Below are 23,441 nucleotides of genomic sequence, written 5' to 3' on the forward strand. Positions count from 1 at the left end.
CTTGGTGAAACCCTAGCACAGTCAGGAAGGGTAGGAAATAACAGAAGACGAAGAGGAACAGAGGTGGAGATTGTAATGTATACAGAGGACTGGCTTGCCTCCTTTGGGACTGGTGAGAGGCAACTATAATGTTAATAGCTGCTCCTTCTTGTAGTCCAGCTCTGTGCTGAGCACCCGGCCCATCTGTGGACCTGTGGATATTATATTGTTCCCTCCTCACCTTGGGAGGAAGAGCCACTGTTATCCACATTGTATAGTTGGGGATATCAAGATACCCAGGGGGACACAGGTACTAACCAGTGAAGGCAGGTTTGAACCTGAGCTGTCAGACTCCACAGCCTAAGCACCAAGTTGGGGGCTGGATGGGTGGGGGAAGGTCATTTTGGAAAGGCCCTTGATTCTGTCCTGGTTTCTAGGTACAGGAGTGACTGATGTAATGCTAGAGGATCCTCACATCTTGGGGACAGAATGGCTAGGACAGCTGTGAGGAAGAGGAGATTGCATCCCCCTTTACTCCCTTGGCTGTGTCATCCTTGGGGGCAGTTGGTTCCTTCTGGCAAATGTGTGTCTATGTATGGAGTCTTTCTCCACAGAGACGATGTACACAGAAATTCATATCGAGTGTTTGTGATAAAAACAGAAGTGAGGGGCACCTGGCTGGCTAAGTCAGTAAAGCATCTGATTCTTGATCTCAGGGTTGTGAGTGCAAGCCCCACATTGGGTGTAGAGATTAATTTAAAAAATTAACAACAACAACAACAACAACAACAACAAACAGAGGTGAGAGGTAGGGAACAAATCCTGGGTAGAACAGATGGAACTGGTAGAAATGGGCTGCCTGTCTTCCCAGAGAGGGGCAATTTTGCCACTACAGCGTTGTTACAATGGCTCAGTTTTAACAGTGATGGCATAAGATACAGCAGGTGCTTGGCTGTGTTGTCCAAGGTCCCCCAGAGTGTATCCCATCTCCACACACAAACGCTCTTCTCCCCCCACCCTTTATCCCTTTGCAGGCTCTATCATCTGGGGACATTCATTCAGTGCCCCCAGCTCCTTTGAGCAGCCCCTTGCCTGGGATCCAGCTGTGTACCCCTCATGGCATCTGCACACCTGCTCAGGACGCTCTGTATTCCCCAAGCCTCCCACTAGGGACAAGAGCCATGAAAGGGCAGACAGATGCCATGGGGTGCGCTACCTTCTACACCCTCAGCCTGACTGCTGGGCTCTGTTCACAGTGAAATGATACTCACCACCACTCTGTCCTGTCCTAGAATAAGGAGGGGTATAAGGAAGTATGTCTGTGCAAGTGGATTTGGACATTTCAGACAATAAATGCCATTCTCTTGTATCAGAGTCCAGCCAGAGAAAAATGGCATGCTCAAATTGATAATCTGAGGAGTGTTTAAAAGGGGAGCTGTTAGACATGGTTTTATTTTTTTTAATGTTTATTTTTTCTTGAGCATGAGAGACAGAGCATGAGCAGGGGACAGGCAGAGTGAGAGAGGGATACAGAATCTGAAGCAGGCTCCAGGCTCTGAGCTGTTAGCACAGAGCCAGACATGGGGCTCGAACTTACGAGCCGTCAGATCATGACCTGAGCCAAAGTCGGACGCTCAACTGACTAAGCCATCCAGGTGCCCCAAAGGGGAGCTGTTTAGAAAGGGCAGGTATAAGGAAGCCACAAGTGGACATTACCAGGACCTGGTAGGCCTGAGCAGCATGGGGAAGGGGCAGGTAATGGAACCTGGGGATAGACAGGGTACTGAGAGCATGGCAGAGCCGTGACTTTAGGTCAAAGATGCAGAGAGCCCATAGTGATCTTGATACTGCAGGGAGGGATCTGGGGGAGTAACTATCACTATATCACCCTCCTCCTTCCCTCTGTTCTCCTAGTGGGGCTCCTCATGGATTGAGCATGAACAGAATCCAGAGAGCAAGGGACCCTGGTGATGCCATCCCAGGGAAGAGGAGGCAGAGAGGGATAGAGAGACAGTCTAGAAGGTCCAGTGGAAGACACCTGATGTGTCCCTTAAGTTTACCTGGCATTTAGAGTTTACAAAAATTTCCAGACAGTCATAGTCCTCACAACAACCCTGTGAGGTAGGTAGGGCAATGATTATAATCCTATTTCATAGATGAGCACACTGAGGTTCAGAGAGGCAAAATAACTTGCCCAAGGTCATAGGATTCATCTTGAGATGTTAAGTTCAGGGACCATCTCTGAGAGGGTCCTTGTGGGAAGAAATGGTTCTTCTGGCCATTCAGCTGCTGAAGAAAGCTCCTCAATCCGGAGTCTTGGGAATCCAGAATCTTGGGGAGCATTGGGAGTGCAGACCAGGTAACCCTGGGCTTCAGAAGATATCTGTACGGAGTGGGAGAGGCTGTTCCATGCCACTGATGAGGAGATTGGGCTCTTGGGACAGCACAGAGGGATTGCGTACCATTGAGGTCCCCACACTGCCCACAGTGACCTCCCTTTCCTCCTGCCGAAGGTGCCGGAGAATCTCCTGTGACAGGGAGAAGTCGCTTCCCTCTTCAGGTTCTGGAACAGAGATGGAGAAGGTGTGGATGAAGACCTCATATGTTCTCATTTTAACATACCCTGAGGACTGCTGGGCAGATCCTCCAAACCTTCTTCTCCCGCACATCCCGGCACCCCCTCCCCTTCACTAAACTCTGGGGCTAGAGTTTCATGGAATTCTAGAGCTAGAAGTGGTTTTAGAGATAACAGAATTCCACCTTCCCAGTTTTCAAGATGATGCACAGAGAGGGGCAGGGACCTGTCAAAGTCACACAGTGATGCAGTAGCAGAGCTGAGGCTGCAGCCCCGATGTCTTTGCTCCTGACCTGGGGCTCTTCTGCTTCTTCTGGCATCCCTAGATGAAGTGAGGCGCCCCTAGAACCCCTCTTTTTACACTCCACCCAGGACAAATAGCTGAACACCTCAGAAAGCAGTTGAGTGCCCTAGGTGGAGAGGTAGGACCTCTCCCAGGGAGGAAGAATGCAGGGCTTGAATGCCTTGACCACTTGGGAAGGCCCAGGACCTGGTGCTGTCATATCTATTTCTAACCCCTCAGGACACCTGACTCTTCCTGCCCTATAGCCTATCAACCCCTCACCCTGGTAGACAATGAGGCGGCAGTTGTTCTGACACTCAGGGGTGTCTGCCAGGATGTCTTCGAGTATTCGGCAGAAGAGTTTGGCCTGCTCAAGCCGATCCTCCCGGCTAAAGCCAGCTCGGCCATCCTGTGACATGGCAAAAAGAGTCTGCAAGGGGGTGGCGTACTCCAGAACACAGATGCCTGCCTGGAGGAGGTGAGAGGAATACAAGACTCAACCAGGGCCCAGGCAGACAGACTCTGGACCCTAGTGCCACTACTGGGGCCCCCCTCCCTCAGCCTGTAGAGATGGAGCACTGGGAGGAGGTTACCCTGATGGGATCTATGCTGTCTGGTGGTCTTTGCTCCTAAAATCAGGACCAGGACTTTGCTAAATTTATCCTTCACAGATCCTCCCCCTCAGATCCCAGGGCAAGGCCCATTAAGTCCCCTGCTGTCAACTGCTCCAGCTGGAAACAAATTTGGGAGCTGGGCCCTGGGGTTCAACCTGTTCTTGGTTTCCCTCAATCTATGTGAAATCTTTCAGACATTTTCAGAACCTCATCTAGGACAGCTCTATGGTCAAGTGCAAGGTATACTCAGGTTGAAATCATCCACTGTCTTGCTGGTTCTCTGAGTCTCAGTTTCCTTATCTGTAAAGTAGGGGTCATAACCATCCTTACCTCACAAGGTGGCAGTGAGGGTTAAATGAGGCGGTCACATGAATATCATCTGGTATGCAGTAAGTGCTAAATAAGGGTTACTTATCATTGTCACCATTCAGAGCTGAATCTTGGCACCAACTGGAGAAATTGAGGCTCAGAGAAAGGCAGTGAATTTTTATCAGTGCTTGGCCAGCGGTCAGAATTCTGGTGCTCTGGGCCTGACTGCTCCTTAGCAGCACCCACCTCACTGCACACTCACCTGTTGCCCGTTTTCCAGAAGCGCATAGACGCTGTTGGTGTAAACCCGGCCCTTGATGCCAGCGCGGTCAGCGCTTTGCTGGGGCAGCTCATACAGGAAGCGAATGTTGGGGTCGGCCACACTCATGTCATCAGGCACTCCACAGTCCAGTGGGAAAAGGATGTGCAGCCGATGGCTCCCTGTGCCCCGTAGTATGTTGTTGTGCAGCTGATTGCATGTGAGTACCCGGGCCGGGAGCCCTGGGGTGGAAAGGCCCGAGAGGTCATTCCTACTAACCCTGTCTGCCACCTGACCCGGGATAGAGACCAGGTCATTGGTCCCCTCAATGTGCGGGTTCAAGAGAACGAAGGGTCCAGTCCACTTGCATTGTGCAGGAACCAGGAGGGGCGGAGCATTCAGGAACCCTTTCCTTCTCTCCCTCCACCCCCACCACCTCTCTCTTGCCTCACTTGTCCTTTGTCCAGATTTCTGGGCCTGCCCCACTCCTTCCCACCACAGCTTTTAGGGCTTTGAGAGGCAGCAAGAGCCCTGGGAGGTTACATTGCCAGCATTTCCAGCTGCACGGAGTCTGGCCCTATCTCCAGACGTGTTTCCTAGCAGAAGCCCTGGTGACAAGGGCAGATAGCAGTGAGATACGGGAGAACTGTGGTCTGGGCCAGCAAGTCAGAAGAAATAAGACCTGACACATGGGCTCACAGTGGAGAGGTCAAGCATCCAGGCTCTGGACAGACCTGGGTTCAAATCCTGTCTCCTCCTCTCACTAAGCCATGTGACTTTGGAGAAGTCTCTTCACCTCGCAGAACCACAATTTTCTTATCTCTAAAACAGGAATGTTGCAGGCGCCTGGGTGGCTCAGTCGGTTAAGTGTCCGACTTCGGCTCAGGTCATGATCTCACAGTTCGTGGGTTTGAGCCCCATATCAGGCTCTGTGCTGACAGCTCGGAGCCTGGAGCCTGCTTCGGATTCTGTGTCTCCCTCTCTCTCTGCTCCTCCCCTGATCTCACTCTGTCACTGTGTCTCTCAAAAATAAATAAACATTAAAAAAATAAGATAAAATAAAACAGGGATGTTGGTTATTCGTTGCCCACAGGATATGAATTAAAAGGCAAAATGCACAGGAAGGACACAAAGCATGCAGTAAATATTCACTGGAAGAATTCGTGGTTAATGAGGGAGAAGTCACTGTTCCCATGGTTAACAAGGGAGAAGGAGTATGGCTCTAAAGTGCCATACTCCTTCCTGTAAATCAGGCATAATAACATCCTTCATACCTACAGAATTGCTCTGGGAATCAAATGATTTGTTAGGAATAAAAAGTCTTTGAAAAATACAGCAAGTTCTAGAAACACAAGAGGTTTTATGTCTAATTGTATGTCTTAGAGACCTAGAGAGAGGGCCATAGAGAATGACTCACCTGGCAGGATCAGCCGCAGGTACCCAATGTAATATGACCATGCCAGCCCATGGGCCACGTTGAAATTCTTTTTTTCACAGACTGCAGAGACCTCAGCTGGGGCTAGAACCTAGACAGCAGTACAGGGCAAGGAGGCCTCCATGAAGGGTAACTGGAGCCCTCCTCCTCAAGAAGATTTCCCAATCTGCTGCTAACTTACTTCCTTCTCTGCCATTGCTGGACCCACTGTTACAGACCTTATAGGCTCTACTCTAAGGACCAACCTCTAAACTAATCCCACTCCCAGTGCTGAGGTCAGAGTAGGTCATACTAGCTGCAGCCTCCATTCGGCTACACCCTCCACCTCTCTCTGTGTCTTACCTGGAGGTCCAGGAGGATGTTCAATGCCTGTGAGAGGCCCAGGAGGGCAAGCATCCAAGTGAAGGGCAGGTCTGTGCTGGGGAGGGTGCTGTAGAAATAACAGGACAGCAGCAGCAGGGCCCCACTGCGAACGGGGCTGCCCAGGCAAGCCTTCATAGCTCTCCAGTAGCTGCCCTGGTACCTGCAGGTGACAGTCAAGCCCCAGGCTCCAGCCCAGCTCAGCCAGAGAGATTCAAGGAGGGGCAGGGTCGGGGGTCAAGGGAGTGAGACACATTGGGTGCCCAGTCACCACGGGTAATAGAGTCACCTGGAGTGGAGGTGACACAGCTCCTCAGTCAGATGGCAGACCCCCGTGAACAGCAGTCCCAGCTGCAGGGAAGCCAGGTGGAGAACCAGCCATCGGAGAGTATGGTCCGGGGACTCCCCCAGCCTCCAAAGGGCTGCCAGGCAGACTGCCAACAGGACCAAAGCCGCCTTCTGGGCCCCCATGCCCCTGGGCCTCGGGATGGATGGGTGCAGGCCAGTGCGGGGCATCTGTGGGCACCAAGAAACCCACTGTTGTTACCCTCTCACTCCCCTACCGCTTTGGGATAGCTTGCTTTCTCCCTGGTGCCCAGCCAGAGCCAGAGGCTGCTCTTTGAGAAGCCTCTAGGACAGGCCAGACATACAGCATCCCAGAGCTCCAGTCTAGGAGAGACTTGTTGAAAACAGAGCAGGAAGACAAGTGCATGTGCCCCCCCCCCACACCCCCGGCAACACACACACCGTACCCAACCCTGTGACACCACAGGAGTAGTGAAGAAAGAAAGCAGCAACCGTCCCAGACCCAGACCTGAAAGTGTCCTGTGAGGTGCCACCCACCTAGAGGCTGTTGGGGACCTGGACTTCCCTCTTTCCAAAATCCACCCCAGGGAAGACTTTAGTCAGCAAAGGTGACACCGCAGTTCAAGGGGTGCAGGCAGGGCAGCCAGAAGACTTCCACCCAGCTCTGGCTCTCGGGGGCCTCAGCCTCGGAGCCCTTGCTCCACTGCTCCTGATCCTACCTACCTTCTACCTCTGAAACCCCGGGCTGTTTCTGGAAGATGACAGGGAAAGAAAGCCCCATGAAATGGCTCTCAGCAATAAAGGCCAGCCTTTCTGGGTACAGCCTGAAAACGAAACATTAAAAACCAATCATAACTTTTTCCACAGCGCTCCAGCCCTGGCGTCTTGCCAGACCACAGCTTAGGGGAGGAGGGTATTTCCGGCTCCCCAGGGAAGGAGGAAGGGCCCCAATAAGTCATGCCCCAGTCTTGACATGGGGAGGCAAGCTTGCAAAGGCCCTTGTTCCATTGCCCTTTGCTACCCCCAAACCGAAGGTGTGCACAAACCCGTTACAGTCCCCCGTGGCCACAACCCTGACCACCTCGAGCCCTCATGATCAAACACCCTCTACCAACACCCAGGCAGGACTCCATGTGACCAGACCGACACTCCCAGACGCATTACACCATGCTTCCCTGCCTGATTATTTTTATTCTGATTTCCAGATGCAGATCCTCTTTTTCTGAAGACTGTGATATCAGGAAGGAGGTGGGGAGAATGAACAGTTATTTCCCGTAATGACAGCCTTTCTAGTAAAGGGCTTTATGGCAGCAGAAAGCCCACAGGGGAGTGGAGTTTTGGCTCTCCACAGGAAGCAGCCACGCCTATGACTTCTGAGAGAGAACCCTGCAGTTCCAGCCAAAAAAGCAGTCAAGTGGAACCTCATCGACATCATCATCATCATAAGGTATTCACCACGCACCAGATATTATGCTAAGTGTTACATATATTATTTACTTAATCCACTGAGCAACCCTGTCAGGTAGGTATAATACTATTCCCCATTTTGCAGACAGGTAATCTGAGGCTCAGTGTGGTGAATTGCTTGCTCTGTGCCTTGATTTCATGAGAAGGAATAGAAGATTGACCAGGACCAAGTTTCATGCTTAAGATTTCCCCTGGGGTGGCAGAGGGAGTGTCTCAGGGCTGCTCTCGTAAACTGATAAGCTGATTTGATTTGAGGATGGCGCAGACCTCAGGAGTGGGATTGGGGGGCACCCACAGAGGGGCAGCAGTGTATTCCTGCCCAGGTCAGAGAGTCTGCGCCTGGACCCTTCCCCACATTGCAACCGGAAACAAGATGACACCCCACATTCATACATGACACTGGCCTCCCAGGAACAAGGAGGTTTCCTAAAAACTCTTGTTTGTGAAAATCACTTTCTACAAATGGAGGAATTCCTTAAACCTTCTCTTCCCTTTAAGTGGCTCACAAAGGGGCCCCGTGAGGCGAACAAGGACTCAGCTGCTTCAAAAGCAAAGAAAATGAAGGGTGCCCAGAAGAAGGCCTGAGCAGAGCCCTCCCAGAGCACAGCTTCACACCTGTCCCAAGAGTCAGCTGTGCCCAGCAACCTGTTCCCCCAGGCTGCCCAAGACCCACCCCTCCCAGGGGTCACCCGCCGCCAGCTCTGCGCCTCCACACCGGTCATCGCTTCCCCCGCACCTGTTCTTCATCCCACCCCTTCTGCTGGAGGAAGTTCCTCCATTTGATAGGCCAGGTAGGCACTATGCATCATAAACCTTAAAAAACATGTGTGATTGTGGACGTAGCAATCCACTTCCAGGAACCCTTTGTCAAGGAATAATCAGACAAGCGCACAAAAATGCCCATTTTTTTCAGATGTTCATAGCAGTGTTGTTTACACGGAGAAAAACTGAAAGTTATCTAAATGCCCAACAGTTGAGGACTTGTTAACTAAATTGTGATTCACCTTACAGTAGAAGGTTGGGCAGCCTCTAAAAATGATGATGTAATTTTGTATTTATTGACCCTGAAACAGGCTTATTATATATTTCTTACTGGAAAAAAGCAGCATACAGGACAGTTAATCGCATTTTAAGAAACTTACTTTGCATGACAAAAGGTGTGGAAGCACATAGTTCAAAATGCTAACAATGATTACTCTATACAGTAGGAATGTAGGTGATTTTTAGTGTATTTTTCCCTGTTTGCTCATTATGTTTACTTGGGTTTCTTTTCCCAATGTGGAACATGTATTGGTTGTTTCCTGCTTCGAGTATGCTTTAAAAGGAAAAAAATCCCAGCATTGCCTCAGGGCCTATGGGATAGGATTGCTGGAGAATATGTCAGGCCCGGTCCTGTTGTGACATGCACAGCAGGGCAAGACAGTGGGTCTTATGCAACTGCACCAGTGATTAACTACAGCTGCAGAGGGAGAGGGTGGGCTTCTGTTCTTTTTCTGAAGGGAACCTGGAATACCCAAATCTAGACTTCCAGGAAGAAATGCCATTTCAGCTGAGCTTGGAAGGAGCAAGGGAAGAGTGGTGGAGAGGAGTGCCGGTGAAGAGCATTCTGATAGAGCAGCTGGTGCGAAAGCCCTGGGGTGGGCAAGACTTTGGTCCATGGAAGAACAGAGAGATGGCTGGCGTAGCTGGAGCACGAGATCATGTTGGGGTTCTGAATTAGTTTCCTAGGGCTACTGTATCGAAGCACTATAAATGTGGTGGCTTAGAACAACAACAAAAGTTTTTTTAATTTTATTTATTTTTTTATTTATTGAGAGAGAGAAAGAGAGGGTCTGAGCAGGGGAGGGACAGAGAGAGAGAGAGAGGGAGAGAGAGAATCCTAAGCAGGCTTTACACTGTCAGCGCAGAGCCTGATGCAGGCCTCCATCACCCAAACCGTGAGATCTTGAAATGAGCTGAAATCAAGAGTCGGATGTTTAATCAGCTGAGCCACCCAGGCACCCCCAAAAAACAGAAATTTGTTAAACAGAAATTTATTCACAGTTCTAGAAGCTGGAAGTGTGCAATGGCAGGGCCATGCTTCCTCTGAAGTCTCTAGATAAGGATCTTTTCTTGCCTCTGCACCCTTCTGGTGCCCCACCCACCCACCCGCCATCCGGGCATTCCTCGGTTTGCAGCTGCAACCGTTCAGTCTCTGCCTCTGTCACAGGGTGTTCTTCACCCGTGTGCCTCTGTCTTCACCTTGCGTCTCCTCTTATAAGGACACCAGTCCTGTTGGATGGGGCCCACCCTGATGACTTCATCCTAACTTGATTACATCTGCAAGGACACTATCTTCCAGGTACTGGGAGATTAAGACTTCAACATATCTTTTTGGAGGACACAATTCAACCCATAACAGGGTCAATGGTGTAAGAAGGGGATGGGAGAATGGGTCTGTGACCGGGGCCTCAGGGCCTACAGAGTGTCACAACAGCTGTATGCATGGGATCTTCCTCACCACTTCCTCTGTTCTGACAGACAGAGACCTCGAAGCTCTTCTGGGCTGACCATCTGGCATCCAAGGCGGAAGCCAAGGGTCAAAGCAGGGAAGTTAGGCCCAAGTTTCAGGCTGCCTGGCTCACAGGTTGCTGCCCTCAGGCCAGTGTTGCAGAGAGTAGCATTCTGTTCCACAGTCGCCCTTCTCTTAGGGCCTCCTCCTCACTTCCTGGTAGTTGCTTCTTCCCTCCAGACACTCCACAAGTGCTTGTCTGGGCTGGCACTATGTGTTTCTATTTCTAGCCCCATTACAGTTCCCATGGACCTTGTCATCAGTGTTCTTGGGAGAGAAATAAACCCCTAAACACTCATTCAGGGGACCCTGAGCCTGGGACAGAGTGTGAGTGGGATTGGAAGGCCTCTGGCTTCTGAGGTTGCCCACACAATCCCTTTCATGTGGAAAGGTCCCGGAATCCTGCTAGGATAAGGACGACATGGGGTCATATGGTAACTCTATGCTTAACTTTTTGAAGAACCAGCAGATGAGTTTCCAAAACGGCTGTGCTATTTTGCATTCCCACCAGCAATGCATGAGGGTTCTAATTTCTCTACATTCTAGCCTATACTTGTTTCTTATCTATCTTTTTGATTATAGCCATCCTAGTAGGTGTGAAGTAGTATCTCGTTATGGTTTTGATTTACATTTCCCTGATGGCTAATGATGTTGAGCATCCTTTTATGTGTTTATTGCCATCGTATATCTTTTGCAAGAAATGTCTATTCATATCTTTTGCCCATTGTTAAAATTAGGTTGTTGGTCTTTTAATTATAATAATAATGTATTATTGTAATTATCATAAGAGTTATTTATATATTCTAGATGCAAGTCCCTTTTCAGATATGTGATTTGCAGAAATTTTCCCCTATTCTATGGGTTGTCTTTTCACTTTCTTTGTGGTGTCCTTATATCACAAAGTTATTAACTTTGATGAAATCTAAATATCTATCTTTTCTTTTGTCACTTGTCCCTTTGGTACTATATCTAAGAAGCCATTGCCTCATCAAGGTCACCAAGGTTCAACCCTATGAGCACCTGGGTAGCTCAGCTGGCTAAGCATATGGCTTCAGCTCAGGTCATGATCTCATGGTTTGTGAGTTCAAGCCCTGATTTGGGCTGTCAGCGCAGAGCCCGCTTTGGATCCTCTGTTCCCTTCTCTCTCTGCCCCTTGCCCTGCCTCTCTTTCTCTCTCTGTCAAAAATAAATAAACATTAAGAAAAAATTTTTAAAAACAACAACAAAGATTCAAACCTATGTTTACTTCTAAGAATTTAATAGTTTTGGCTCTTACATTTAGGTCTTTGGTCCATTTTGAATTTTTTGGATGTGGTTTGAGTGAGGGGGTCACAGTCGTTCTTTTGCCTGTAGATATCCAGTTGTCCCAGCACCATTTGTTGATAAGACTATCTTTCTCCATTGAATTGTTTTGGCACCATTGGCAAAAATCAATCGACCAGGAATGCGAGATTTTTTTTGTGAATTCTCAGTTCTTTTCCACTGATCTGGAAGTCTATCCTTATGCCAGTTCGTACCATCTTGATTACTATAGCTTTGTAGTAAGTTTTGAAATCAGGAAGTATGAATCGTCCAACTTTGATCTTCTTTTTCAAGGTTATTTTGGCTATTCTGGGACCCATAAATTTCCATATGAATTTTAGGATCACCTTGTCAACTTCTGCAAGGATGCCAGCTGAAATTTTGACAAGGTTTGCACTGAATCTATAGGTCAATTTGAGGAGTATTACCATCTCTTTTTTTTTTCTTAATGTTTGTGTTTATTTATTTAGAGAGACAGCATGCAGTGTTGGAGTAGGGGCAGAGAGAGAGGGGGAGAGAGAATCCCAAGCAGGCTCCAGACTGTCAGCGCAGAGTCTGATGCAAAGCTCAGTCTCTGAACCGTGAGATCAGGACCTGAGCCGAAATCAAGCATTGAAAACTTAACCAACTGAGCCCCCCTGGCACCCCTCTATTCTGCTTTTTCACTAAGGAACATATCATAGGCATATTTGTGGGTCAATAAAAATAAAGTCACATCATAATTTTTGGTGTGTGCCCAGTATTCTTTAGTATAGAATTATGAATCATGATTGAAGCAGCCACCTGTTATTGGGCCCTTAGATTCTTTAAAATTTTTCTCTAAAAAAATTTGCAATGAACATAAGGAGGTGCATCTTTGTACGCTTTCTTTTCTGATTATTAGGAGCGATTCTCAGAAGTGGGATTGAGGGGTCAAAGATTATGTGTATTTTTTGAGCTTCTGATGGACAGTACCAAAAGGCTCACTAGATGTAGGCTGTTTGCTTTAGAAGCAAAATAGAGAAAAATGAGCAAATAGGTAACAACCCAAACTTTCAACACCACGGATCAGTTAAAATAATGATGGTACATGCATAGAGCAGCAGGGTAAGCAGCTGCAACAAATAATGTACATTTGCTGACACTGAGGGACACTTAGAGGATACTTTGAAGTCACAGAACTGATTACAAATAGTTCATATTAAGTAAACTCTGGTGCCTCCACTCAATAAATACTCTATGGCTCTTTAAAAATTGAAGCAGCTCCCTGAGGGGCTCAGTCTGTTAAGCATCCGACTTCAGCTCAGGTCATGATCCCACAGTTTGTGTGTGAGTTTGAGCCTGGCGTCGGGCTCTGTGCTGACAGCTCGGAGCCTGGAGCCTGCTTCGGATTCTGTATCTCCCTCTCTGCACCTCCCCAGCTCTCTCTCTCTCTCTCTTTCTCTTTCTCTCTCAAAAATAAATAAACACTAAAAAAAAAATTGAGGCTTCTCCTTATGAACTGATATGGAAATATCTGAGAGATTATAGTGAGGTGAAAGAGCACACTGCAGAACAGTGAATGTGGAAACAACACGGTAGCTGTGCATATACATTTGTAAGAAGATGGTGAAGGTGGTGAACTTCAAGGAGGGCCACTGAGTGGGCACAAGTGAGAGAGGGAGACTCACTTGCAGCTGCATGTCATTATGTGCTTTTGTACCTTTTAAATTTTATATTGTGTGCATTATTACCTATTCAGACAATAAATAAAATAGCAGTAAACCACAATATTTGTATTATGATCCCATTTTTATTTTTTAAAGTAGATATGGATATTTGCACGAGAAAAACTCTGGTTGTAAATACAACATAATGTTCATAATGGTTACTTTGGAAGGAGATTTGGGGTACCTGGAGGTTTAAAGAGATATCCACAAATCTTTGATATTCCTCCCTTCAAAAGGTGGAGACTAATCCCCTCCCAAGCATGGGACTAACTAGATCATAAGTCAATGTGGCTTCTTCTTTATTCTCTTTCTTGGATCACTTGTTCTGGGGACAGTCAGCCACCATGTCATAAGATACTCACTCAGCTATGGAGACGTCTAAGTTGTGAGCTTCAAGGCCTCCTACCAACAACCAGCAACATCTTGTCCGGCGCACAAATAGGCAACCTTGTCAGTGAAACCCCCAGCCCTGGTCAAGCCTTTAGATCATGGCAGCTCTGGCTGACATCCTGATTGCAATCTCATGAGAAATCCTGAGCCAGAACCACCCAATTAATCCACTCACTCCAAAATTCCTGAATCTGAGAAACTGTGAGATAATCAGTGTTTGTTGTTTGAAGCTACTAAGTTCGGAGGTAATTTGTTACACAACAATAAATACAATAATACAAGGTAATTTTCGATTTTCATTTTGTTTATTTTATTTAGAAATGTTTACTGAAATGAACACATATTGTTTGAGTAATCAAAACTGAGAAAGAAATGAGCCAGAGAACAATGGAAAAACAGCTAAGAAAGAAAGAAAGAAAGAAAGAAGGAAAAAAGAAAGAAAAAAAGAGAAAGAAAGAGAAAGAGAAAGAAGGAAGGAAGGAAGGAAGGAAGGAAGGAAGGAAGGAAGGAAGGAAGGAAGGAAGGAAGGAAGGAAGGAAGAAAGAAAGAAAGAAAAACAGCTCAGTCTGAAGTTCATTAACTCAGCTGCATGATCCTTACATGGGCACACTCTGGCCTTCTAGCAGTTTGAGTGAAGCATCCTAAGGGCTTTAAAGGACCTCAGGTGCACTTCGACTTGCCATCAAAAGGCTGCTGCCTCCCTGGCCTGTGTTCATGGGAATGTAGTATCTGCATCAGGGATGGTGACCTTGTGGATCTCCCAGACCCCACATCAGATCAGAGCTGGGCATTAGACACCGGTTTCTAGAAGCTGTTGAAGGGCTGGAAGTTGTCTTCTTTTGGGGGGCCCTTGTCTCCTAGCACCTTCCTCAGTTGTGCACTCCAACAAGACTCGGCCTTGTCAGTGTCCCAGACACTCCATGCTCTCTCTCCCTGCCTAGATGTCTCTTCCTGTCCCCTGCGCTGTGCACCAAGCCTCCCCCCTGACACTGCATGATGCTGCATTTCCCGGCAAGCAGACTAAGCTCAGGACATGAGCAAAACCCTCCCAATTGTTTCCCCCAAATTTTCTTTAAAACTTTGACATCTGAACAGCCTTGAAGCTGTTCTCCTTTGCCTGACCACAGAGAGATCTCCCCAGGAAGACTTCTCAGACCCCATGCTAGGTGAGGGCCTTGCCTTCTGCTCTGTGTCAGTCCAGATCTTTCCTATTTGGCCTTGTGCATGTTTTATTGTTACTGCTGGTTCAGTTGCTCGTTTCTTGTACAGTCTGTAAGCCTTGGAGGGCAGCATCAACCTTGCTTATTCTCTGCTGTGGCCCCAAGGCCTGACGTAAGGTAAATGCTCTGCATGCAGTCATGAATGATGAACAAACAAATGAACTCAGGACACCTGAGCAATCTCCTCAACTGTCTGAAGGGCTGTAGAAGACAGAAAAGCCTTCCTCTTTGTAACCGTAGAAGGCAGAACTAGGACAAATCCAAGTGAGTATCAAATTTTGGTTCTTTTTTAATTTTTTTTAACATTTGTTCAGTTTTTTTTTTTTTTTTTTTAATTTTTTTTTTTTTTTTTTTTAACGTTTATTTTATTTTTGGGACAGAGAGAGACAGAGCATGAACGGGGGAGGGGCAGAGAGAGAGGGAGACACAGAATCGGAAACAGGCTCCAGGCTCTGAGCCATCAGCCCAGAGCCTGACGCGGGGCTCGAACTCACGCACCGCAAGATCGTGACCTGGCTGAAGTCGGACGCTTAACCGACTGCGCCACCCAGGCGCCCCCATTTGTTCAGTTTTGAGAGACAGAGAGAGACAGAGCATGAGCGGGGGAGGGGCAGAGGAGAGAGGGAGACACAGAATCTGAAGCAGGCTCCAGGTTCTGAGCTGTCAGCACAGAGCCCAACGCAGGGCTTGAACTCACAAACTGCGAGATCATGACCTGAACTGAAGTCAGCTGCTTAACCGACTGAGCCACCCAGGTGCCCCTAATTTTGGTTCCAAATCGGGAAGAATCTTCTAATAATATAGGCTGCCTAGGAGGTGGTGAGCTGTGATCACCAAAAGGGTTTACAAGAAGCCTGGTGGGCTCTCTGTGAGAGATGGGCTACAGAGAGAATACTGGACAGAATGTGTGAGTTCCTACGATCCCAGACAAGCTGGGCTATTGAGGAAGTCATGAGGGTGTCTTTTGGTGGGGGAGGGGCAAGGAGGTAAATTTGTTTTTTCCACTTGAAGAACTTGCTTGTGATGGAGACTGAGTACAGCTGGTCTGGTTCACCCATCCACATTTTCCCATCCCAACCCGTCTTTTCTCAGACCCATGAAAGGCTGTGTGGCTGGCACTGGTGACACCTGGTGGCCATTTGGACTAGGAGAGAGGCAGTCCTACCACCTACATGTCCATCTGGTTCATGGCTATATCTCAGGGTCTTCTACAATGCTTGGTACAGACGAGGCCCTCACGTTTGAGGAATGAATGAATGAATGAATGAATGAATGAATGAATATAGATGGTAAAGAGGAGGAAGAGATTGCCTGTATGGGTCTGGAGACCTAACCAGGAGGACCACCCAAAACAGCAGAAATCTGGACAATTGATCCACTCAGAGATATACAGACAGAAAGGCCTTTGCTCTATCTCCTTCCTCCCTCCTCTGTGCCTGTCCTGTGTCCTGGGGGCACATGTGAAGTGGGGGAAAAGGCTATTTGGGAGAAAAGGCTAAAAGACTAAAGTTAACCGAAAGCTGCTCCTGCATCTGAGCTTAATTTTGCTCTAGAGCTATGAATAGAGACCTCTGGGCTGGGTTAGAAGTGCCTGAGTCAGGCTCCTTTCAGAGAGAGGACATTGAGGCCCAGAGAGGGCAGGAACCAGCCTGAGGCCCTGCAACTGGACTATAGCAGGGCCAGGACCCCTAGCTTCAGTTCCTTAGGTCAAATCATGGCATTTGACCACCTAAGATAGAAACAGAGAAGAAAGGAACAGTTGGTGTGGAGCCTAGAGGAACAAATACAAGTTCCTTAGCCTGGCAAGCAGGGCTTATCTGCCGTTGCTGACTCTCACACGCGCCTCCCCTTCCAAGGGAGGAGCTCTGCCACCACTGTCCCCCCCAAACCAAAGTGTATCCTCTTCTGACTCATTCAGAGCCCTCCTCTCAACCGCTCTGCTTTATACCCATCCCTTCAACTGTATGGATGGGCTTAACCTCCCTGAGCCTCAGTTTCCTAATCTGCAAAGGGATTGTTTAAGGTGTGAGAGACACTGCATGTCAAATGTTTGGCATGTGGTAAGCATTCCATAAGAATCATAGCTGCTATTACCATTGCCGTTGTAATTAAGAACCAATTCAAGTCCTTCCCACAACCCCCAACTAGATGGAGACATCTTTGAGGACAGCAGTTAGAGTACCTTGACTCTGTACCCAGAGGAGACCCAGGACCCAGCAGTGGTCTGTGTTGGCTCTAGATGGCACCTGATGGCTGGTTTCCCTTAGTGCCTTCCCTACAGGCTGGGCAGGGGCTGACCCTGCTGTCTGAGGCTGCCTCTCTGGCTTTCATTCCTGAGGCTGTAGTGAATCATTGCTATGGAGTGGGCTTGGGATTTCACTGATGGGCCAAAAAACAAAAGACAAAGTGCTGCCAGGGGTACAGAGATGCCATCCCCGGATGTTCTGGACAGTAAAGGGGGGGGACTCAAAACCCCCAGCAGATGAGGAAGGATAGGTCCATGGGGCCACAGAGAAGAAAGCTGATATACAGGCACAGGTACTCCTTGGCTTCCTTGGGGCGTGTGTGTGCCCCTAAATGAGACCCCTGTGGGTAGTAGTGTGAGGGGAAATGGAAGCGCCCACTCCCCAATCACTCTCTCTTCTGCATCCTCAGGGCTGGTTTATTCTGGGTTGTTCTTCTTTCTCACACCATCATGCCAGGTCCTAGGGTTGTCTTGAACAGGAGTATTCCCAGATATTCATTCATTCAATATTCAACCAGTATTTATTGAGTCCCTTCTCTGTGTCAGGCACCTTGCTATTGGAGCTTATGTTCTGGCTGGAGGAACAGACAAACAAAAGTCCACTTCATAAGTGCTACTTTTTATGGGACGCTTGGGTGGCTCAATCGGTTAAGTGTCTGATTCTTGATTTTAGCTCAGGTCATGATCTCAGACTTCATGAGATTGAGCCCCACTTTGGGCTCTGCACTGACAGTGCAGAGCCTGCTTAGGATTCTTTCTCTCCCTCTCTCGGTCCCTCTCCCACTCGTCCTCCCCCCACCCACCCCCCAGCTCTCAAAAATAAATAAATAAACTTTAAAAAACCCTGCTGTTTTAGGAGTAAGCCCAGGGCTTGTAGAGGGCAGGAGAGAGGTGACCTTTAAACTCAATCAGAAGGACATGGGGGAGGTATACTCTCCAGGCAGGGGGAACCCGTGTACAGGCCAGGGGGCACAGAGACCTGGCATTTTTCAGAAGCTGCAAGAAGTGGGTCAACCAACGGAGACTTGTTAAACATGGGTGACACTTCCAGGAAGTCTGATTTGGTGGACCAGAGTCCGCCTGGTCAACAAGCTCCACTAGTGATTTCGATAAAGGTGGGACTGTGGCTCAACATGTGAGAAAGGCATTATGAAAGATGGGCTGGAGGTCACATAGCCATGCTGTGAAAAGCTGGTAGGTCAAATCGAGTTTCATCTTTATACTAAAGGAACAGGAAGGCCACTGAAGAGCGTTCATCCTGGGAACTAGAGAATCTTTACAAAGATCCGTCTGCAATGTGGAAAATGGGTGCAAGAGAGCTGGACTGCTGGCTGAGATGGCCTTCCAGCCTGGAGTGGATGTTGGCCTGAATCAAGAAAGAGGCAGTGGGGACAGAGAAGAGGCTGGATTTGGGAGAAGAGGTGGAACCGGAGCATCCACTGGACCCGATGATGCTTTGGCTGTGAGCTAAGGGAAGGTAAGCAGCCAGAGGACAAGGGAATGGGTGAGAGAACCCAAAATTAGGTAAGGCAAGTTGGAGGAATGTGAGGAAGGGAGGAAGGGATCCAATGTGGAATCTGAAGGGTCTGAGAGGGGCAGGCCACGGTGGGCGTGCCTGCTGCCTGAGGACGTACAGGATAAGGGTGGGGAAGGTACGGCACATCGGGGACCCCCAGCGCCCCACACTCGGGTGCGCGCTGAGTCCCCAGTTGGACAGAGGTCAGACGGGCCCAGACTGCAGCTAGGTTCATACCCTTCCTCTATCCATTTGGTCTCCTCCTCCGGCTTCTACCATTCCCGGCATGCCTCGGGGGCGGTGACTTCATGGGGCGCGGGTGCCAAGGCCCCGGCCTCCGCTAGGTGGCACTGCTCCCGTCAGTCCTCGGCCCCGCCTGCCGCGCTCTGTTCTCCGGGAGGATCGGGAGGACCCGCCCGGCTCCGGCTCCGGCTCCGCCTCCGCCTCCGCCTCCGCCTCCGCCTCCCGCTCCGCCTCCGCCTCCCGCTCCCGCACAGCTTGGGCGACAGGTCTGGCCCTGTCCTGCCAGAACGGTCAGCCTCGGAGCCAGGGCCATTGGCTGGCTGGCTCTGGACCACCCTCCGGGCTTTTGGCCAGAGATTGGGTTTTTGCACGTTTCTCAGGGTGCGCAGGTCCGAAACCTGGGCACCATTCTTGAGATCCCTGCCATCCTCACACCCACATCCAGGCAGTTGTGGAGTGTGGTCGGCCTTTCTGCCTTCTCCAGAACCCTTCCCTGAACTCTGCCCTCTCTCAGATCTGCCAGCATAAGTAAAGAGACTCCAGAATCAGCTCCTAGTTCTGACCTTGAGCAAACAATCTTCCTTTGCTCCAGATTCCCTTAAGATTAGATGGAAATAGTAATACCATCTCATAAGATTGTTGGGAGCCCTAAAGAATCATCTTTTTCATTATAAATCAAGTGGTCGATACACATCAGCTATTTGAATATTTCTTTGTGTTGCTGGAATACACTCACTGACCCAAACTCTTCAATGGCTTCTGACTGCCCTCAGGATCCAGTCCAAACTTTTAGCTTGGCCTACAAGGCCCTTTCAGTCTCATTTCCTGTCATTTCCCATCTCTTCCTCCCCCACATCCTTTGTTGTTTTATCATAGAATTCTCTGTGCCTTGACCTGAATACACTTTTCCCATTTTCTCTCCTCACTTTTGAAACCCATCTCAAAAGCCTTCCCGTCAAATACTTCCCATTGGTCCCAAAGTTTTAAGATGCCCAGAACTGGCATTATCAGAAACAAAATGGAAAGACTAAGGAACAATATGTCACAATTATAAATATGTTTGAGCTCTCTGTGCTTATAGGGACAAAAATAGCTGCGGAAATGATTGAGCTGGAATATTAAAAGCAAAGAGGAGGAAGAAGGAACAAAGAAAAGAAGTTTCCCCCACCCTTTAGGCCAACAGGTGCCCAGGCCCTGAGGAGGCCACCTCCCCAGGAACCAAATCAGGTCTCTAGACAGAACAGGTTTATAGCTTCTTGGAGGCTATTGCTACACACCTATTTAAGCGGCTTTTCCAGATGTGGGAATGGATGCCCCCGAGTCACCTGCCTATTGACATCTAGTACCCTGAAAACCAGAGACTAGCACATGTGAGGAGACCAACCAGATCTGGGACAATGCAAACTGATGGAGGTCTGAACCCGCAATCTCTGTGGGTAATCTGGACCCCAGCAGACCCCTGTAAATAACCTGATAAGCCAATGCTTACACCCAATGTCCTTCAGCACTCCCCCCTCCTAAACCAGGTCACCCAAAGCCTCCCCTGAATGGTGCCAATCTCATAGAGGTGAGGGACACAGAGTGTTAAACCTCTTCTGAATCATCTGAGTATTTCGCCAGTACTTACTAATATGTGTTCCAGACCTTTGTCTGGGTAATGGTCAATAGATGGGACAGATTGAATAGTGTCATTTTTGCCCTCTTGGGACTCATAGTCTAATGGCAGAGATGAGTAAGCCATGAAGACAAGATGTGACAAGTACTGTGGGAGGATTATGTGAACTGGGGACAGGCAGTGTGGTGCAGTGCTTAGAGGCCTAGACGGGCAGCAGATGCTACTGTGAGAGTGCTTAGTGCTAAACATGACATGACTCTTGATCTTGGGGTTGTGAGTTCGAGCCCCATGTTGGGTGTAGAGATTATCTAAAAAATAAAATCTTAAAAAATTGTTTTACCCAAGAGCCTGTTGAAGATGCAGAAGTCTAGTGTCCAGCTTATCCTCTAAGCCTTCTGCAAGCTTCCCAACAAATATGAGCTACCCTCATTAAATCTATGTAGTTATCATTCATAGTACCCCAGAGTAGAGATAAGCATCCTCCCCTCCCCCTCACAGGTAGCCTGGGTGCATCACCTGAACAGAGGACAATGCAAAGGGAAGGGTGAACAATGGGAGAAAGACATGGTGGAATGCACCTCGCGAGGAAGTAGCCCAGACCTTTAGGATGCCAGAGAACACCAAAGGGCCCAGCAGGTGGAAAAGGGCTCCTTGAGGACCTGTCTTGGGGGTCTGTTTGCATGAGAATGAGAAAGCATCAGTTATCCAAATCAGAGAAAGAGAAGGGGCTACCAGCCCTCCTTGGCACTGTCAGGTTGTGTCCCCAACTCTCAAGTTTATCAAACACACAACTGCTGATACCAAAGAGTATCAAAATAGGGACCACAGAAGTGCTTGGGTCTTCTTTCTTGCTACTGCTTTTCTTTTGACCCAAACTTTTAGATCTGCTAGGGTTTCTTATTCTGGAGTTCATTGGGCCACAGGGAGACAAGAACTCATCCAGAGGCTAAATATAAAGCCAGTCCTTCAACTCCCATCTCTAACTAAGTTTTGCCAAATGTGGGCTTTTGTTTCTCATTACAGGATAAATATATGCTCATTCACAAATAAATTAGAAACCATAGATAAGTAACAAAAAGAAATTTTTCAAATAAATTTTATCATTTTCCTTAAAAATATGAAAAGTTTAACAAAACATATTCTGGACATTTGCTCCTATCACTAAAACCTTCTTCTGCTGCACAGTTTGTAATGGCTGGACTGTTGTGTTTGAGAGACGTGTGTGTGTGTGTGTGTGTGTGTGTGTGGCGCCAATCACCTAAGCATTAGACTCAGAGCTTGTTTCTGCTTCTCTCGCTCTTTTTTTTTTTTTTTTAATATTTTTGAGAGAGAGAGAGAGAGAGAGTGGATGGGGGAGCAGCACAGAGAAAGGGAGAGAGAGAATCCTAAACAGGCTCCGTGCTGTCAGTGCTGAGCCCGATGTGAGGCTCAGACCCACAACATGTGGGATCATGACCTGAGCTGAAACCTAGAGTTGGACGCTTAACTGACTGAGCCACCCAGGCGCCCTGAGTTTCTGCTTATAAATAACACTGAGAGGACCATCCTTATCACAAAATCCTTGCTAGGCTTCTTAGTTATTTCAAGACACATTTCTGGGTGTAGACTTGCTGGATCAAAGGGAGCCCATTTTTTACTATATTGCCAAAATACAGATGGCCCTATTTAGTGTCAGATTTTAGTGGTCAAGTTAGGAGATAACACTGCTAGGAGGTGGAGAGGGGTGGTCAAGAGGAGAGGAAGCCAGCCTGGGTTTGCAGCTATTCCTAGGGAGCCCTGGGTTGTGAAACTAGAAAATAATCATGGAATCAGTTAGTTTCTCTACTCCGTCTTCCCTGTATGCTGTCCCAGTTCCCCACCAACCAGGGCCTCCCCAGGGATCTTTAGGAGGAGATGGATAGGTCCCTGAGGAGTGGGGGATTAGGGCCAGCAATGCTAAACTGATGACCTAAACCATTCTGCTTTCTCTCAGCATTTGATTTTAGGCATTGTGCTAAATGATTTACAGCCATTATGTGATTTAATTCTCACCAAAGCCTGAGGAGGTATTATTATCTTTATTCCCAATTTATGGATAAGGACACTGAGGCACAAAGGAACTAAGTGATTTGGCTAAGGCCATAGAGCCAGCAGGTAGTAGAGGAAGAGCTCTGAAGGTACAACGTTTCTCCCACACTCAGCCCTGCTCCATGGACTGCCTGGAATGGATCCAGACTTGGTCACCCTGGGAAGGAGGAGCTTGGCAAAAGAGGGCTTGAAGCTTCCACCTAGGCTACCTCCCAACCTTCTCCAGGAGTTGACCCTGGGATAAGGGAGACTTACACAGAACCCCATCTGGCACTGTTGACCTTTGACCTTTAGGTGGATTGGCTAGCTCTAGAAAGGATGGAGGAATAGCTGGGTTGGGAGGGATTGGGGAATTAATCCCTTTGTAACCCTAGGAGGGTCTTGAATAATTGGCCAGACAATGATTGATGATGGGAGGTATTGAAAATCCCAGTGGGTGGACCAGAGATGAGAGAGGGGCCTGGGAAAATCTGCTGATACAAGGAGGTCAAGGGAAGCTGAACTATCAGCAGGAGGGGAAAGATGGACAGGTTTGGAAGTGCAGCCTGCTTGGAAGTAGAGAGCCCTGGTTGCAGAGTCCCAGCTTGGGCTTTCAATGCTAGCCCAGCCCTTTTGTTGCCTTGTCACTCTTAGCATTTGGGGACCTTAAGCCTTCTTTACCTTACCTGTAACAGTATCTTTTGCCCAAGACAGTTGTGAGGAGTTTGGTGCTTAATAAACACTCAATAAATGCTAAGCTATTTTTATTGCCACGTGTTGAAGATCTGGTACTGTGTGTGGTAAGAAGTCATTGTTATGCATTGCTTGGCCACTTCTGAAGGCCCAGCCCAGACATTCCCTCAGGGGTGGGGGATCAAAGGAGGCCTGAGGGTCCTGAATGTGAAATTGCCTTAGGAGGCTCCTGTACAGTAGCCAGGAAGACCTTTATGATGATTACTAAACCCTAGAGGCCCAATCCCAAACTTAGCCAATTACCCTACTGGCCCCTTCTCTGGGAGGGGTCAATAGTCCCCCTGG

At 48.3% G+C, this 23,441-nt stretch overlaps 1 protein-coding gene and 1 long non-coding RNA gene across 3 annotated transcripts in view; one reads left to right on the forward strand and one right to left on the reverse strand.

Annotated features, from left to right (window-relative positions):
* Positions 1-2,002: 2,002 nt before the first annotated feature.
* On the reverse strand, positions 2,003-6,956 carry STING1 (stimulator of interferon response cGAMP interactor 1). 2 transcript variants are annotated; one of them, XM_047085572.1, is made up of 7 exons: positions 6,844-6,956; positions 6,104-6,330; positions 5,797-5,977; positions 5,437-5,545; positions 4,023-4,261; positions 3,120-3,306; positions 2,003-2,542 (listed from the first exon to the last, which is right to left on the reverse strand). In XM_047085572.1, the coding sequence occupies exons 2-7, from the start codon at positions 6,328-6,330 to the stop codon at positions 2,352-2,354; spliced, it is 1,134 nt and encodes a 377-aa protein (XP_046941528.1). In that variant the 5' UTR covers positions 6,844-6,956; the 3' UTR covers positions 2,003-2,351. The 2 variants fall into 2 exon arrangements, with proteins under 2 accessions (XP_046941528.1, XP_046941534.1); XM_047085578.1 differs by lacking the exon at positions 6,844-6,956 and adding an exon at positions 6,658-6,827.
* A 2,842-nt stretch (positions 6,957-9,798) lies between these two features.
* LOC124516303 (uncharacterized) overlaps positions 9,799-23,441 on the forward strand; it is a 31,566-nt gene continuing 17,923 nt past the window's right edge. The window contains exons 1-2 of the long non-coding RNA XR_006963016.1: positions 9,799-9,928; positions 18,212-18,460. This is a non-coding gene — a long non-coding RNA (uncharacterized LOC124516303). The remainder of the gene's footprint in view (positions 9,929-18,211; positions 18,461-23,441) is intronic.

The sequence above is a fragment of the Lynx rufus genome, unplaced genomic scaffold (assembly GCF_022079265.1).
Source record: "Lynx rufus isolate CCGP_SWC_20201006 ecotype Redwood Valley unplaced genomic scaffold, mLynRuf1.p SCAF_1, whole genome shotgun sequence".
In the NCBI taxonomy this organism is placed as follows: domain Eukaryota; kingdom Metazoa; phylum Chordata; class Mammalia; order Carnivora; family Felidae; genus Lynx; species Lynx rufus.

Coding starts and splice junctions, on each gene's coding strand:
- STING1 (XM_047085572.1), bottom strand. CDS start 6,330: ATGCCCCGCACTGGCCTGCACCCATCCATCCCGAGGCCCAGGGGCATG. Junction 5,546..5,796: donor ACATCCTCCTGGACCTCCAG/GTAAGACACAGA, acceptor ACTGCTGTCTAG/GTTCTAGCCCCAGCTGAGGT. Junction 3,307..4,022: donor TTCTGGAAAACGGGCAACAG/GTGAGTGTGCAG, acceptor CACCTCCTCCAG/GCAGGCATCTGTGTTCTGGA.